The 18,294-nt window shown below is 42.9% G+C and overlaps 1 protein-coding gene across 1 annotated transcript; it reads left to right on the forward strand.

The window, feature by feature from the left end:
* Positions 1–50: 50 nt before the first annotated feature.
* On the forward strand, positions 51–14,057 carry LOC129354037 (ras and Rab interactor 2-like). Its single transcript, XM_055023520.1, has 5 exons — positions 51–123; positions 6,331–6,428; positions 10,970–11,064; positions 13,160–13,349; positions 13,433–14,057. Exons 2-5 carry the CDS (start codon positions 6,360–6,362, stop codon positions 13,541–13,543), a joined length of 465 nt encoding a protein of 154 aa, XP_054879495.1. The 5' UTR covers positions 51–123; positions 6,331–6,359; the 3' UTR covers positions 13,544–14,057.
* The last annotated feature ends 4,237 nt before the right edge of the window (positions 14,058–18,294 follow it).

The following is an 18,294-nucleotide window of genomic DNA, read 5'->3' on the forward strand; positions in this document are numbered from 1 at the left end:
CCTCGCTTGCCTTTGTGTTTGTTTCTAACCATGGGACTGTCGCTGTTTTGACCACAGCCGGAACTGATGCTTTCCATCCTGCACAGCAGCCAGAAGAAGAGCAGAAACTCCGAGAGGCTTCAGGTGAGTGGAGTCTCTCTGCATGCACGCTGAGGTTTTCCTGCATTAGTCTGAGCAGAGTCGCTCATTTCCAGCCTGGAGCGAGTCAGATGTGCTGCGTGTTTCCTGGTCCATCAGGCAGGTCACTGAACCTGATCGCAACTCTTTAAAGTTCAACATGAAAAAGTTTCTATTTCTCCTAAAGCTCTCTGACACGCTGGGTTTGACTTCATGCTGAAGCAAATGCAACTGTAAAAGGTTTAAAAGTTGGTATAAAAGTTTCAAACTGCTTTTTACCTTCCAATTAATTTTCCCCTGAAAAGAGTTTATTGGAGAAATTTGCAAAAAAGTGGTAAAAGTTCAAAGCTAATGTTTAATGAAAAGTTTCATAAATTCTGTGGACAAGACTCAAAAACATCCCAGAGTTTTTCGGTTCTCCTCTCTGCCCCTCCACAGAACTTTGAAGCATTAGGTCAGTGTTGTGCTATGAAACTAAGCTTTTGTTTTCTTTGGACGCTCTGGTACCTTCACCCCTCCTCTGGACTCTTACAACATCCCAGAAACAAACAAAACAAAGAACTTCTGGTCATAATTGTGCAAAAAAGACAATTCATCCTTGTTTCCTTTTGAACAAGATAAAAATCTGGATTTCTAAACACAAATGCTTCTGTGTGGATTCTATCTAAACAGCCATGTGACTGGTTTTCAATATTTTAACCATGTTTTATGATGTTTGGAGCTTACAGACATTAAGACTCCAACAAGAGAAACTGAGAGCAAATTTCTAGAATTCCTAAAATGCCCAAAATGTCCACAAAGAAAACGTTTAATCTGGATAAAACTTTTAGGATCATCCAGAATTTCAGATTTTTACAACGAAATTAGAATCAGTACTATCATAAATTTGTGTTTTAATATTTGGAGAACATGGTAATAACATGGTATTATCGCCTTTATAGAAGAGAGGCAAAACAAACGCCAAAGATAACTGAGACAATAAAAACTGAATTGAAACTAACTTTGAAGTAATTTCTCTGAACAAAGCTTATTGTTTTGTTTAATATAGCAGTGAAAAAGCCCCTCTAATCAAAGCCATGCTCTCCTCTGCTTGTTAATTTCACATGTTTCAATAAGCCAGATTCCAAGCTCTCCTGGATTTTTCCCATCCAGACTTATTCCTGCTGACAGAGAGATGTCTTCCTGCAGAAACATGTCGATACCTCACCACCTGTCAGCCTCTGCTGCTCTCTGCATGTTTATTACACTCCAAACCTCCTCGATTTGCTCATTTTAAGCCTGTATGGAATCTGCTGAAGAGATTAGCTAAAGAGAAAAAAGAACATTTGGCTCAAAGAGCTGCAGTTCCTTCCTGCGATGGGGAAAGAGTCAGCAGAAAGGAATTGAAATAAGAAAAATAACTGAGTTTGTTGGTTTTTGGGTCACGAAGCTAATTAGTGTTTCTTTCAGGGTTTTGATGGCAGCTTTCTTCTGTTTTCCTGCTAAAGCTGCTTTTTCTGGGACAGAACCGAAGTCTGCAGGTTATGAAACGTGATCTCATTTTGGTGGGGAATCAGCAGCTCCAGTTACAGAAAACTGACCCTGAACTCTGCAGACGAACCTGGAATCAGGCCGTCTGTTTACTGTCAGTCTGCAGGTTTGTGGAGTCAAATCATTTCTGCAAAGAGTTGCTCACATGTTTTGGATTATTAACCCTTCAGAAAAAAACTATGACAATCTATTTCAGTTTTCAGTCAGAGGTAGAAATATTTGTATTCAAAAATATTTCCCTCTTCTCAAAGAGTTTGTGACAAGGCTGGTCAGGCCCGCAGCGAGCATCCACCATAATCACCAACAGGCTATCAGTGGGCATTAATCATATCATTTAGTTTATTATTTATGCTGAATTTCTTTTCATGAGAAGTATTTCTGTCTGTGGCAAGCAATCATATCCATATGTTTACCTGAAAATGAATAAATAAATAGTTCATTTTTATTGTTATGACAATGATGATAAAACTTTGGAGTTCATGTCGCTAAACCCACTTATCGTTCTCTCTTAAAGTCTAATAAGCTCCGGTGGAAATGTTGGGATTTTATGTTGAGGACCTTCAGCTCCCAGCCAGTCTGTCTGTTTCATCTCCATTCATCTCGTCGTCCTTCTTTCTTCTTTTCTTCCACATCAATGTGAATAAAGTCCAGATCAGAGATTTAAAGAAAAGTTAACAGAAAAGGATCCAAGTCTTTTCTTTGCTGACCTTCAGTGTGGAAAGTTGTGTGAATGGTGGTGCTGGAGCCTGACATAGTTTCCAACCATTATTTAGAGCAGAAGTTCTCTTATTGCATGAGCAGCGTGATTTATAACGTTATTTATTTTCAGTTTGCTATTATAAGAGCCTGAAAGCTGCGATTAGAGGTTGGAGTCGGTTAGCTTGATGTTTGATGGACAGAAGATGCACAAACAAATCTTGGAAAACCCTCCTCTTGCATAAAACTGAGTGGTGACATTCCTGAACTTTTTTTCTTCCTAGTTTAAGCAACAGCTTCAGCTGGGCTCAGCCAGAACCAGTGACCCGCTTTCTGCTCTGCTCACTGACCCTTTCAGAGTCCGGACCCCCTGCCTCGATCTGTTTGCTGTTTCCTGTGGACGCTCACACCCAGAGCGTCATCTGGTTTGTTTCAGACCGCTAACGGGACCCATGTGGGAGTTTTTTCAATCTGCTGCAGGTTTATGCAGCTGTTCTGACAGCAGCAGGGAGTCAGCTGACCTCTGTATGGAAAACAAGCACCACTTCAGGCTCTTTGCAGTTTATCCTGCATTCATTGGAGTTAATTTAATGCCAGAGTTGATGAGTTGAACCATGAGGCAGGTGGAAGAGTCTGGTAGGTCGGTTTCAGAGTTTTTACACACTTTGGTGAATAAAGTTGTGTTTTACAGATATTTAGTCACAGCTGGCTGATGAAGCGATTTACATTCCCAGCTGTGATGAATTTACCTGTTTTCAAAGCAAGACTCATTCTGGAGAATGAAGTTTTAAAATGGTTCAATTGGACCAACAGATGCTTAAGGTTCAGTGAGAGAATATCGAGTGATGTGACACGAATAAACGTTTTATACGGGTTAATTTACGATCAATGGTTAAATGGCCACAATTAGTCGCATTTTATTGACAAAATAAGCAACATTTTACATGTAAAACAACAATTTTGCTGCTAAATTATGTAATAAATACACATATGAGCTCAACAACAAGTATATGTATTTCTTCTCGTCAGACTGGTCTGGTGCAAAGTTCTGCTATTGTTTCAGGAAGTCCTGATTTTTCATGGAGTCTCCTTAGGAATGTGGACTGTGGACGATGACATTAGCATTAGCAACATGTTTATTTACCATTGAGATGCTATTTTAGATGTCAAAGGCTTTGCTAAACTTGAAGACATCACTAGTCTTTGTCAGTCTCAGATTGGTTTCTGTGCACCAGAAGCAAAGTTTCCTTTGTTTTTGTTTGTTTTCTGGGAATTTTGCAATTAATCTTGCTAAAAATGTGAATATGTTAAAATCTACATAATCAATTCAAATAATTGACTCCTGGACCAGGACGTGTCATTGGCTTTACATCAGTTCCTCATTCTGAGCATGCATGTCATGACAGTGGAGAGGAAAATCTCCCCTTGCTCTGTGTGAACGAAGGTCTGCCACGACCGACTGGAGGTCAGAAAAGACACACAAGCCCTGATCTAGCAGTAATTTCTGCGTTAAACAGAACAAATATTCAGTAACTCCTTAATGGCTACATAGAAGAGAAACACAGATGAAAACAGGGACACGTGTATCATCTAGAAACCAATTCCAAACAGTTTTGTTTTTTGGGGAAGTTTTCTTTTGCTAATTTGCGTACTGACACCCCACATCCCCCCATGTTTAAGAGGCTTTTAATGCAAACTGACTCACAGCTCAGAGTTTGACAAATAGAAAAAAAGTTCCTCAAAAACAATCATTCACTGAACTGAAACCGAGTCAAAACCAAACAAAACTTTGAAAGATTACATTACATTTTAGCAACGTGGAAGAAAAATATCTGACGTATTAATGACTTTCTGGACAAGTTTGGAAATCAGTGGTGCTTTGTGAAGGTCATGTTTGCTTTTTGTCGCCACGCTGTTTTCTGTTTGTGGAAATGAAACTATCAGTGCCGACGATCATTTCATGTCTGAAATGACGAGGAAACAGCAGATCAGCCTTTACAGTAATACATACTGAGTGGGATCAGTGTCATAACTCATCGCTAATCTGAAATTAATTTTCACTAGAATTTATTTTATCTGAACAATGAACTTTTTAACAATTGAAAAGATTTTCATACCTTCATGATTAATAGTTAAAGAATCAAATAAGGCAGTTCAACTAGATAAAATAGCATGCAGGTAATTAAGCTCTTGTAAATTTGATTGCATTCATTCAATAGTTTTCATTTATTTGTAATGTTCCCAGTCTCATTTACTATCAAATGTTTAAAAAATTTGATTTAGAGTTCTGAAAAGACGCCTCTTTAGACCGCCTGCTTTCTCCAGACAGACGGTTCCAGACCTGGGAACGAACCACCGCAGCAGCTCCAACTCCTGGGTGGAGGTCGAACCCGCAGCGTTTGTCTAGGAACAAATAGTTGCTTAGTGGGTCAACATGGACCAACATGGACCAACACTGTTGTTGGATCCCAGCAACGGATCCTGGGATGTCAGCTTCTCACTTTGAGGACAAAATGTGTGAAGTGCATTAAAAAACCATCGGAGGCTCAAAAACATGTTTCCAAATGAATTAACAGGTGACAAACATTTTAATTAGGCCCATATTTCTCCATTAGGGATGTTTTTTATTGGTCTGGTCTAATTATTATCTTAAATAGGAAGAAGAAATTAATAAATAAAAGCTTTAAAATATCAGACCATGTGGAATCAGAGAAACGATTATGAATTACCGACATACATCAACTGTTCATTTATATTCTGATTCATTAAATTAGAGTATAATTAACGATTCAAATTGTCTGCACAGAAACTGTTGATGTGTGAAAAGTTGCATTTTATGTTAATATGTTCATGACAGAAAATTCTGATTCTTTAAGCAGGTTTTTCCTTTGAATCAAATATTTTGGACTAAAGTTTATTTCTATATTTTTTGAGAATCAATTAGAGAATCGATAAGTGAGATCAATAATAAAATTGATGTAACTAATTTCTTATCAATACGCGTCAATCAAAATGGCGGACAACAAGAGAGTCTGTCTGAGACACAGATTATCAGATCAACAATTACATTTAATACAGAGCAAAACAAAACGAGTCAGAAAAACGTTTATTTTCCACTTATGGTTAAAACTGGAATCCAGTGTTCGATCCAGTGCTTGGTTTACGCTGCATAAGTCGCTGCTTGTTCAACCACAAACTGTAAACTACAGTTTGGTTTTTAAAGTCATAGCACATAAATCTGCTGGAGTTTTAGTTGCAAATCCTGCAAAACCAAAACCCCGCAGACTTTAGTGGCACATTTATCATCTGTGCTTTCCTCCCTGCAGTCCACAGCTGAGTTTGTGGAGATATTGCACACTTCCTGCCTGTGTTAGATGAAAGCATCTGCGTGGATCAGTGGACAAGCGGAGCAACTCATGAGCTCTGTGATCCTCTGCCAGGAAGGGAAGGGCTGCGTTAATGGCTTCAGTCTGGCTGCAGAGGAATCAAACGCATCGCAACGAGTCATTTATAAACATAATCACAGAGAAACAAACTGCGAAGGCAGAAAGTTGTGACTTTCTGAGTAAAGTTATGCGTTGAAATGCATGTTGATGTCTGGTTCTGAAACCTCCTGTCTGTGGGTGGGGGGAGAACGCAGCTGTGCTGGAATACAGTCTGAGATGGAAAATGAGTTTAAAGGACATGAGAACAGAATGTGGGAATAAAGTGGCAGGAAATGTGAAGAAAAACAGAAACAGGTAACCAGACGACAGACGGCAAGAGCAAGAATCAATGAATGCAGTAATTATCCTGGATTAGGTGGAAAAAGAGGCAGACGCTCAGAGAGCACAATGAAAGAAAAGTCGGTCATAATAAAGTCATCCGAGCCGGCCAGCAGCTTCACAGAGACGACTGTGGCTGCAGCAGGAATTTCCTCAGGCTGCACCACAGCTCAAAGCGTCTGAGCTGAAATGTTTCTGACCCACAGATCTCCGTCTGCTCCAGGCTGGAACGGCCGCCGACAGGAAGACGACATGGACTCCGGCTCGCCACCAGGAAGCCCTTCCTGCGGCCTCACCAACCGGAGCAGCAGCTTCTTTAAGGTAAGGCCTGCATCAGAGCAGATAGCACTTCCTGTCCCACAAAATGTTTGTTTTTCTAGGAAGATGTGACTCAACATGGAGGCTTTCTGGGGTAAAACAGGAAACAGGCTGTAAAATGGAGCCATTTTCCTTCTGAAAAGTAAAACCAAAGCCAGACAAATTTGGTTGATCTCAGTCCATAGGGGTTTCAATAGTGCCAAAAATATGTTTGTGCACAAGTATGTTTTAGATTGATTTTCTAAAAGTTGTAAAAAAGAAACACAAATCCAGCAACAAAACTGAACTTTATCAAACTATTGAATACAATTGAATGAAGTTTCTTCAACGGTCCATCTTGGTTCTCTGTGATTCTCTGGGGTCCCAAAGCCTTAAAGGGCCCTTAAGAAATGGGCTTTGAATCCTTTCTGCATGATCACAAGGACTTTCATATTTTCTTGTTTTGTTTTTTTGTTTGTTTTTAGATCAGTCTATTAGGTTTTGCTTTTTCAGCCCAAATGGTTGCATGCTATGATATATGCAAAGAAACATCAACGTTTAACATGTTCAGTGTTTTATTCACTGTTCAATAATTATTACATTCGTTTAGCATAAATTCTGAATCATACCTTCTGGTTTTAAGGGATCAGAAGTTCTTTGGGTTTTCTGCAGCAGTTTGGCTGCTGGACATTTCCTTCTGTCTTTTTCTTGACCACAATTTTCCCCTGTTGACTTTGCTATGCTAGCTCGAAGTAGGCTGATCATTTTGACAAATGATATTTCAATCAATTTTAACCTTTGTTATATAAAGATAATTTGAATAAAAGCAATTTTACAAACAAGGAAAATTATAATTGAAGATTTATTATTAGAATTTTGTTTTGGTTTGCTTTGTTTGCATCTTTTTCCTCACCTTCCATTCAGCTTTGAGAGGCCCTTGAGCGCCTCCTGGTGGACACCTGTTTTAAGAACAATGTTTCAGTCCTTGTGGTCAGACAGATTCTGCTCAGTGGATTTTGTGATTCTGCCGGTCAGCTAGTTATCAGTTCTGTGTGTGTGACTAAAACAACAGGCATTCAGGAGGGAGAAAATGCTTTTCATAGTATTAAATATCCATATTTATAAAAAAACAACAAAGAAAAACACTGATTTAAGACAGGATGTTACAGTCAGTTTTGGACAGCTATTCAGCTATTTATTGCAATTTGTTTCCTATTTTCTCTTTCTCTACATCTTTCCAGCATATATAACAACAACTCAATAAAACGTGCCTCCTGGATGAGGTTTGGGATCTTTCATTTTTCAAAGAATTTATGTCCAAACAGACTCAGTAAACAGATCTTCTACACACAGTTAGTCCCTCTAAAGTCTTTGACTCTTGACTGAAGATGAAAGCAGGAGCAGAGAAGAAACAGATTCTCCAGAAACAGAACAAGTTTTGAGTGAAACAAAGGAATCTGGTGCATGCATGGAAAACAAGCTTGACTTAGTGCTAATTAGAGACGTGAACAACAATATCTGGGATGTGGGAAAAGACCGAAATGATGACAGAAAAGGGAGCCAGAGGAATGGAGGGAGGAGGGACTTTCACAGCTTCTCTGAGAGGGTTAGAGATCTCCCACAGCTGGCATCGATCTTTTCCAGCATTCATTTGGTTTGTGGCACAAACCTAAATAATTCTGCCAAGACAAAAACTCAAACTGAACAGTTTCAGAATCACTGCTCTGCTGCAGATGGAAATCAGTTCTTTAAATAAAACCATGTCTTCTTCTTCCAGCACAGTGCTACTATGTAAACATGCCCCATGCTTTTTATCTATTTTTAATCTCTCAGGTAAATCAGTTTTTCTTTTCTCAAACTGCTATTTTAGTTGCAGTATGAAAATAGAAAACTGGAATCCAAGACATGAAGCTACATTGTAACTTTTTGCTTTCTGGTAGTTTTGGCAGGCTTTGGTTGAAGTATTTGCAGAATGTCAGACATTTAATTTAAGTTGCAAAGGCTATAAACCTTCAATGCCTTTAAATATTCATACCTCTTGGTGCACAGGCTGACTTTATTATTTACTGATATAAGCATCAAAAGCGTTTGCATTTGACTTTCATATTTTGCCTGGATTTCTGTAGATTGACACAAGTGATGCACAGTCGGTTTGTTGCTGGAAGGCTTTTAGGGTCCACCTGCTTTACAAGTTTAGGGTAAAATTTTTCCCTTTCTTCTTTGTAGAACAACAACACCTTTCACTCAGCTACTCTACTCTGCACTCTGCAGGCTGTTAAAAGCCTCATGAAGTTTGTTTGACGCAGTCTGGTTTTAATATTTCTGAGTTAAAAGGATGATGATATTTCCTTTACAGCTTTTTTTTCTATCTTTACCAACTGTGACAGAAGTGTGTCTGTACATGCGTCAAAATTGAACTCATAGTTTCCCACTGACTCCATCTACGGCTGCAGGAGCAAACTGTGTTTCTGCGCGCTGCAGCTCTATAATTAGCTCTGTTTAGCTCTCCAGCTCCTGACGACTGAAAGTAGAAACAAACCCAGAAGAATGATGGTCCATAAATGTCAGTGAAATACAAACCTTTGCTGTTGATTTCTGTTTACCAGAACTTAGGTTCCTTTTAAATGTTTAACGAGTCGTTTAATGTCCGCTGGCCTTCATGTATCAGGAACTTCCCACGTTTTCCACGGACTGATGTAACACTCTGCAGTTGTTTACAAATCTTCATTTCTCCTTCAATCTTCTCTGCGCCCAATAACTTTTCATGCTGTGGAGGAAGAAAAACGGAGGTGACTGTGTAGTACTTGAGCCTGCTTGCATAATCTGTTTTCTAATCCTCTACAGGGATTAGAAAAATAATTAGCAACAAAAAAATCCAAAACTTCTGCTTCTCATTCTTCATTATCAGAGTTAACGATTAAAGGCCTAAAATGAAACGGGTGGCAACTGTACATGTCACATCTTTTCAATTCATGAAGAAGTGACGCGGCTAAAATAAACAACAGTGACAGAAATAGCAGCACAGGAAGTGCAGCGCTGACAGTGAGAAGGTATCTGCAGCTCATGAGCGCATTCAGGACAGAAAGACGGGCAGATCTGCTACTGGCTGCAGGATTCTTGCTTTTAAACGACGTCTTTGGGTGCAACATCTGCTATTACGGATCTCGGCTTGTAGTTTTGGTTGATTCTGTTCGGGTCAACTCACCACTGGTCTCTTTTTTTGCTGGTCCTAAACTGGGCCGGGTGAAGCTCCCAGTAAAGAACTCAGGTTGGGTAATTGAGTTCTTACTGTGGAACCAGTTGAGCATTAACTCAGCTGGTTCCAGTTAGACCCGCATGGGGAGGTGACTGGGCTGGCTTCAAGCCTTTATTATTGGTGAAAAGACGCCTCCTTGTGGTTAAAACCTGCAGTTTCCTTATTGCAGCCTTTAACTGCTCCACTAATTACTGTTGGCACATGAGAAAAGGTGCCCTTTAACCACTCTGCACCTTTTCTCATGTGCCAACTGTAATTAGCAGAGCGGATGCAATAAGGCAACTGCAGGTTTCAACCACAAGGAGGCGTCTTTTCACCAGAAAAGGTGTCCTTGACCCTGATGCTGGCGTTTATGTTGTGATGAAATGGGAAACTCCAGGGTGTGGAGTTTGTTTTCCTTCCATCTGGAAAAGCCCAAATGCAGAAGCGAGATCTGATATTTACAGATAAATGCTGCACTTAAACAAGGATCAACGTTTTTCTTGGCACCAAGCGAAGAGTTAAAAAAATATACAAAACTCTACTTTTGACAACTACAGCAGAAAGAGAGTGACATTTTAGGCTCATAAAGTTTCTGTAAAATTTATTAAAGACACGCAAACCAAAGAAAAATGTCTGCCATCATAATGAAGTTTATGAAATTGGCACCTGAACATAAAGCATCAAAGGGTGAATTATGTTGTCTTTAAACACTGGTGAAGGCTCTGTCATGCTGTGGGCCTGTTTCTTTAAGATACAGAAACATTTTCAATAAAATCTGGTAGAAGTGAGTTGTCATCACATGATAAAATCCACCGTGGTGAAAAGTCATTTTGATCTCAGTCCCACCTGTTTGAGAGCATCAGTGAGATCTGGAGAAGTTCTGCAAAGATAAATAATCAAAGATCCTTCTCCCCAGAACAGTAACTGTAATGACTGAAAATATGCACCAAGCATGTCCAGCTTCAACCTGTTACACATTCAGCCCATTTCATTTGAACTCATGATGTCAGTTCATGACGGCTGAGATGAATCTGTGAAACCTGCCTGGCCTTCCTGTCCCAGTGTTTATGTTTCAGCCTCCGCAGTGTGGGAATGCCCCCCTCTGAGCGTCACGCTGGTCATTTCGTTGATGATTCTCCGTCTCCATGTTTCCTGCCTGGAGGAAACGACACAGGAAAATGAATCACTGCTTCCTCTCTCCTCTGTCCCATATAGGCGTCTTTGTGTTGTAAACTTTGTTTGAGCAATGCCTTCGGTTTGTTTGCTCCCCTTCCCCGCTGCTTCTTCTCCTCTGTCAGTCAAAGCTTCTGGTTCTGTCCGTTTTCAGCTGATTGACACCTTTGCGCTGGAGATCGGGGAGCTGAAGAAGGAGATGGTCCAAACGGCGCCACCTCTGGACAAGGAGCCGCTGGAGATACAAGGGTAGGACTGATTCTGTCATCCTGACGGCATGTGAAAGGTTATGCTTGCTTTATTTTATTAATGCGATCACGTTTGACAATTTAACAGTGCTCTACTGACACATGAGTGAATAAAGTTTAGCACTTTCTCAGCAGTTTCTTTCTGCAGTCACCTAAAGTTACCTTAGTTAATCATTGAAGCAATGTAGCATGAAAAATAAACTTTAATGTGACAAGTTATTGTTTCAAGTCACAAAATATCTCTTTTAAAAATATAACTTTATTTCAACCTGATTCTTAAAGTGACAGATGCTTGAATTTAACTATTGAATTAGTTAGACAATTAAAATGAAGAAACAGAATGCTAATAGATTGAGATAATAAACTCTCCTATCTAGTAACAGGACAGAAATCATTCAGTTAAGGAACAAATTACAGTAAATGTTAGTTTGTTCTGTTTAAAGGCGCCTACATTTCCATTTTTATTATATTTTTGTAGTTTTGATGTTTTTTCTGTAGCTTATCTTGAAATTTATTTGTCCTAACCGTTCTGGAGAAGAGGACTTGAGGTGTAGCGTCGGATTCAAGGGTAACGGTGGGTTTCTTCCTGGTCATGGACACTGGACCGACTCTGGACCTTCAGCAGGGCCCTGCAGGGTCCAGCAGGGTCCTGCAGGGTCCAGCAGGGTCCAGCAGGGTCCAGCAGGGTCCAGCAGGGTCCAGCAGAGTCCTGCAGGGTCCTGCAGGGTCCAGCAGGGTCCAGCAGGGTCCTGCAGGGTCCTGCAGGGTCCAGCAGGGTCCAGCAGGGTCCTGCAGGGTCCAGCAGGGTCCAGCAAGGTCCAGCAGGGTCCAGCAGGGTCCAGCAGGGTCCTGCAGCGTCCTGCAGGGTCCAGCAGGGTCCAGCAAGGTCCAGCAGGGTCCAGCAGGGTCCAGCAGGGTCCAGCAGGGTCCAGCAGGCCCAGCAGGGTCCTGCAGGGTCCTGCAGGGTCCTGCAGGGTCCTGCAGGGTCCAGCAGGGTCCTGCAGGGTCCATGGGAGTTCACCCAACTAGTCCAAGTGATGTTTAACTGAGCATGGAGTACCAGGTCCTTGATATGTCCGTTTACGGTACGACCAATGTCAGAGCATCATGGCTTGAGAGAATACGTTTTGAACTCACTAGGTGTCCTGGTTGGTTCTGTCCACCAGGTCCATTTATCTCTTTTTGCATCCATTTTGTTGTCTGTACTAATCATTTCTCTCTCTGCTGACCTTGTTTTCAGGTTTAACTCTCATCTCACATCTCTCTTGTCTTTCATCTCAAAAATATTTCAGGTGTCTGAATTGCCCAGGCCTTGATGCTGAAACATTGTTTCATGCATTCATTTCCTCCATTCATCACCTATTTTAACTCACTCTTTGCTGGTATTTGAAGTTACAGCCATCAGTATGTAGAAGTGCCTCTACATGACTCACAAAAACTAAAAAACATGATTGTGTTACGCCTCCACTTCCCAACTTCCCTGGCTTCCTGCCAGAAAAAATAAAAATCTGTATTTCTGCATGTAGAGCAGATAACTCCTCATTCTTCAACTCGTTCCCTGCACTCTCATCTTTCTTCATCTTTTTGCTTTTTATCGTTGTTGTTTATCATCAATTTGAAACAAATTGTCATCTTTAAGCAACAAAAACTCTCACTAAATGTCTACAAACTATTACAAAAATTAACTTCCAAAATGAAATGTTTTGAAATGACTGATTGTGTTTCATGGATGACGAAGGAACACATGACTGAAGTGCTGGGTAATTATTTTGAGGACCGTCCCACTTTCCTCACTGCCACATCGTGTCGAGCGTTCACTTCTGCTGGTTTCCTGCATGGATTTTTGTTTTCTGGAGAAACTTTCTCACTTCTCTAAATTTTTGATCTCTACTTTCTCTGGAGGCCGTCAAGTTGTGGAATTCTTTTAGACTCAAACCTGATGTATGTTTTAGTTTAAGTTGGTGAGACGGGACATTTAGTGACTCCAGCTCACGGATGACGTTGCTTCGCGTACAAGTTTGTTTGCAGTATTTGTTATGTTTGTGCCAGCTGATGTCAAAGCTGCTGTGGGCCGGCTGCTTTTCCCTCGTCTGCAGGCTGCAGGGCGGTGCTTTCCTTCAGCCGCCGCGCTGCAGGGGGTCCGTGGGGGAATGGGACTCTGGTTACGACTCGCTGCGGAGGAGGATGAGCGTGTTGGAGCGGCTGACTCAGACTCACCAGGTCTGGCTGCTGCTGGCGGTCAGCGAAGAGGAGGCCTCCGGCATTCTGATCAAACAGCCGCCAGGGGTGAGAGGTCACCATCAAGCATGGCTCTTTCGCCGTTATCAAGGAGGATTTTATGGCTTATGGTGTTTTCTTTCACGGAGCAGGTGTTTCTGGTCAGGAAGGTTCTGCAGAGGAAGGTTCTGTCGGTGCGTCTGGATAAGGATCAGTCAGAAATCCCATCAGCCACTTCAATGTCAGAGAGAGCCATACTGTAAGTCGCTGCTCTTTGCTCCATTAAGAAAAAAACAGAGATCTGCAAACAGAAAAATGTTTTATTCTTCACCTCAGTCCTCAGTTCACAGTGAGTCAGTCGCTCATGCCACTTCCTGTCCGCCTCTGCATTAGAGTTCAGAAATAATCCCACAGAAGAGAGAAATGAAAGTGAGTTCACAGGCTGTTTGGTCAACACGCCTTGACTTAAAACCGTAACACATTTTTACGGTTTTAATTTGTCTAAATAAAAGTTACAGATCAGCTCAAAAGCACCTGACTCATTTTGTTTCTGATTTGAATTGTTTTTATAGTAAAATCTGAGTCAGGTTTTGCTTTTTATCTGAAGCTCATGTTATTAAATAAAGTAGCTCTTCAGTGTTTCCAGCACAACATAGCAGCGGTGGATTTTCACTGCTGTAACGACGGCACACAGAAAGCAGGGAGGAGGAGAATTTGGCCTGGTTTGACCTTCACATTGAGGTCAGCAGATCCTCACTCAGCCTCTGCTGTCGTCTTTTACACAAAAATACAATTAAGAGCTTTAAAAAAAATAATTAACTTTGGCTTTACCCTGAAGTTTTTCACATTTTGCCAGGAAAGAATAGTTTTATGTTATTTTATGTGACAAAACAACGTAGCCCAGAACGAAGAAAAAAAAATGGGAGGTTTAGAAATTTAACAAAGAAATCTGCAAAGTGTGGCATGCATTTCTATTCAGCCCAAAGTCAGTTAGCTAAACCTGGGAGTTTCATGAGCTTCACAATTTAAAAAGTACTTTATTTATCTCAAAGGGAAATGAAATGTTGTTGTAACTCATTAATTCAGATCCTTTGAAGAGTTCTTGAAGATGGTGCACTCATCAATCTTCTGACGTGTTTCTGATGCATAGGCCAGATGTCTAAGAAGAGCTTGCAAATATTCAACAGGGTTGCTGTAAGCCTTCCAGAATCGCCCTGCTGGCTGTTTGGGACACTGATCTCACTGAAACACCAACCGTGTCCAGGTTTCAACCGTCTGACCCAAACCCGCTCAGATAAATCCACAAACTGTGTCTCAAAATGTTTCGTTGTTCTCATTACTGTCTTCAGACAGAGACTCCTTCAGAGCCACTGTAACACAGACTGCTACGTGATATTTTAATTTAACTGCTGTCCCAGTGTGGTAGAGTTAACAGCTTTTGGTTTTAGGCTCCATAAACATTTGGTTATGATCAGATTTCTGTCATGAAGGGAATTCTGGACATTTTTCTTCAACTCGTCTGCGTTTTGTCTGTTTCAGCCTTTTCCATGGAAGGATCTCAGATCAGCTTTGCAGATCTCTTCCACCTCGTGGCCTTCTACTGTGTCAGCAGGTAACAAACTATTTTCACTGGCTTCACTGGAGAATAGACATTTCATAAGAGGGTGGAAAAGTCATGGTCAAAAATAGTGTTTGCAGAGTCAGCAGTTTCTTTAATGCTCATAAAAATAAGAGAAAAACAAAACAGGGATTAATAGATGCAACAGGAAAAATGGCAAACATGCACCTTGGATAAAATTGAGTTGAGTATCATAAATGCTTGGAGCAGTGGGGGTTTGGAAAAAGTCCCAACATATTTAGAGTTTCACATCTGTCTGCGTAATGGAAACAAAGAGTCGGTAAAGGTTAGGAGCGTTTTCTCTTCTCAGTGCGTCGGTCGGTTCTCTGGTGGGATCAACACTCTTATGTTTTACTGGATGTTCTTGTCCTTCAAGGACTGTCAAAAACATGCTGTATTTCCTGTTCTGTTTGTGTTTCTTTCACAGCATATTTAATCATTTTATTTAATTATTAATGAATTTATTTTCATTACAGAGACATCCTGCCATTCACGCTCAAACTTCCTGAGGCCATTTCATCTGCAAAGACGCAGAAGGAGCTGGAGGAGGTGGCTCAGCTCGGTGCAGGTAATCCCGTCTGATAACAGCTTCAGGTTATCATTCATAAAATGAGACACTTTCCATTTATAAGCCTGTCATCTTATTTACTTTGATCTTCCAGGTTACTAATCTTTGACGCAAGTCTTTGTCCCGTTTCCTGTTTGGTCCACTTCCTGTTTCCTTCTTGTTGAAAACAAACCACATGGAAGCCATATTTATGTCTGTTGTAGTAAATTATTGTCATGGACTATCAGCATCCAAATGTGAATGAAATCACAGATCATTTTAATAACATGCTTTGAAAACTTTAGCATAAAACTGTTTTCAGTTTTATTTTGGTTCTGATTCCCATTTGGACCGGGTCAGATTCCCACAGAATCATAACATGAGTAAATTATCCAGAGTCACATACCAATCTAACAAATTAGCTCACCTTGTCTCAGGTAAAAGTACAGAACAACACAGATTTAGTAATTTTGTAGTTTTTATGTATGCAGGCCGTGTATTGTTATCTCAGCTCTTTGCCATCCTGGTATTTATAAAATAGCACAAGTGCTGGAAGCTTGTTTTCAGTGGTTAATTGATGATCTGCTCCGGTGGCCTGAAGCTCGGAGCTTTACGGTAACGCCAGCTGTAATCTAAATTCAGAGAATGATAAGTGGCACTTCTGTAGCTCCTCATCATATCTGACATCTTCATCAGCAGAGCAGCAAGTCTTCATCAGCAAATATCTGCCATTCGACTAAAAGGATTTTACAAAGGAACAAAATAAGTTGGTACCTTAGTGATGATCACCACATCAGTATTTGGATTTACTGGAACTAAAAATAGATGCCATTTCAGTTTTTAGAGATGTTTCTCAAAGCATTTGTGACTGTGCTGCATCTGCTGAGTCACTTCAGCTCAGCTTGCTGGGCGAACGCCTCAGATTATGCCTCAGATTATGCCTCAGATTTTGCGTCAGATTACGCCTCAGTGTTGTAGGAAGGGATGGGATGTGTGGAAAGTTACAACGTGTTGTAACACAAACCCATCTCATCAGGCTTGACAGGCCGACCTGAGGAACTGCTTGACTGCATTCCTCTGGGTGCATGTGGGTGTGAGCAGTTTGCATTTTTATCTGCTTCAGCACTGAAGTCCTCTGTTTACAGACCAGAGGAGGCTCATTTGAAGTCTGCTGAGTCCTCACTGATCACAGACGCTGGAGGTTCGCTGCACATTATTTACCTGTCAGGTTCTCTGTTTAATTCTGAGTTTCTGTGTCCTGAGTTCTCCTCGTTGTCCTGTTCCCTTGATTGTTCCCAGGTGTGTCTTGTTCTCCTGATTACCCTCAGTGTATTTAGTCCCTCCTGTGTCCTTTGTTCCTCGTCGGGTCCTTGTCATTGTTTGTCGTTGTCGTACTTTTGTTGTCAGCCAGATTGTCGTTGTTGTTTTCTGTGCCGCCCTTAAGACCAGTTGCTACCGGTGTGAGCCCGGGCTTCTGCTCAGCCGTGCTGCCTGGCCGCGGACTACTGTTTGGACTGTTTTTGTGGATTATTTTTCATTAAATTACTCGCCATTCAACTTACCTGGGTCTCTAGCGTCTGCCTCACCACCTCCACCACCTCACCTTATGACAGAAGGACCCGACCAACTACAAGGTGAGGCCGCTACCATCTTGGCCCAGATGGACCGAAAGGACTGGATCCAGCAGCAGTTGGAGTTGGCACAGAGGGATCTCTACAAGGATGTAGAGATCCTGCCTTCTCCGCTGCTGCTGGAAGAAATGGGGCTAAAATCAGACTTCGACCTAGCGAAGAGCCAAGTTCACACCCGATAGCTATCACCGACTCATCTCCGCCACACCCGTTCAACTGTTTTCAAATAAACTCCGAAGAAGACTTCACACACCTCTTCAAACTGTTTCAAAGGGACTCTTTTATGCTGGAGCTAGTCTTTGAACTTTATGATGAGTTCGTTCAGCAAAAACATTGGGCTCCATCCTCAGCTCCTCGTGCGGCTCCGCCAGCGTCTGTTCCTCGTGCCGCTTCGCCGGACTCCGCTCCGGCTGCCGTTCCTGCTCCGCCGGACCCCGCTCCGGCTGCCGTTCCTGCTCCGCCGGACCCCGCTCCGGCTGCCGTTCCTGCTCCGCCGGACCCCGTCCGGCTGCCGTTCCTGCTCCGCCGGACCCCGCTCCGGCTGCCGTTCCTGCTCCGCCGGACCCCGCTCCGGCTGCCGTTCCTGCTCCGCCGACCCCGCTCCGGCTGCCGTTCCTGCTCCGCCGGACCCCGCTCCGGCTGCCGTTTCCTGCTCCGCCGGACCCCGCTCCGGCTGCCGTTCCTGCTCGGCCGGACCCCGCTCCGGCTGCCGTTCCTGCTCGGCCGGACCCCGCTCCGGCTGCCGTTCCTGCTCGGCCGGACCCCGCTCCGGCTGCCGTTCCTGCTCGGCCGGACCCCGCTCCGGCTGCCGTTCCTGCTCGGCCGGACCCCGCTCCGGCTGCCGTTCCTGCTCGGCCGGACCCCGCTCCGGCTGCCGTTCCTGCTCGGCCGGACCCCGCTCCGGCTGCCGTTCCTGCTCGGCCGGACCCCGCTCCGGCTGCCGTTCCTGCTCGGCCGGACCCGCTCCGGCTGCCGTTCCTGCTCGGCCGGACCCCGCTCCGGCTGCCGTTCCTGCTCGGCCGGACCCCGCTCCGGCTTCGGCTCCTGCTCGGCCGGACCCCGCTCCGGCTTCGGCTCCTGCTCGGCCGGACCCCGCTCCGGCTTCGGCTCCTGCTCGGCCGGACCCCGCTCCGGCTTCGGCTCCTGCTCGGCCGGACTCCGCTCCGGCTCCGGCTCCTGCTCCGCCGGATTCCGCTCCGGCTCCTGCGCCGCCGGATT

This window comes from Poeciliopsis prolifica, unplaced genomic scaffold (assembly GCF_027474105.1).
Source record: "Poeciliopsis prolifica strain line A6 unplaced genomic scaffold, Auburn_PproV2 SCAFFOLD102, whole genome shotgun sequence".
In the NCBI taxonomy this organism is placed as follows: Eukaryota; Metazoa; Chordata; class Actinopteri; order Cyprinodontiformes; family Poeciliidae; genus Poeciliopsis; species Poeciliopsis prolifica.

Bases quoted from the DNA above. Each gene is read 5' to 3' on its own strand.
- LOC129354037 (XM_055023520.1), top strand. From the start codon at position 6,360: ATGGACTCCGGCTCGCCACCAGGAAGCCCTTCCTGCGGCCTCACCAAC. The intron at 6,429-10,969 runs GTAAGGCCTGCA...GTCCGTTTTCAG, and splicing joins GGAGCAGCAGCTTCTTTAAG to CTGATTGACACCTTTGCGCT. The intron at 13,350-13,432 runs GTGAGAGGTCAC...TTCACGGAGCAG, and splicing joins TGATCAAACAGCCGCCAGGG to GTGTTTCTGGTCAGGAAGGT.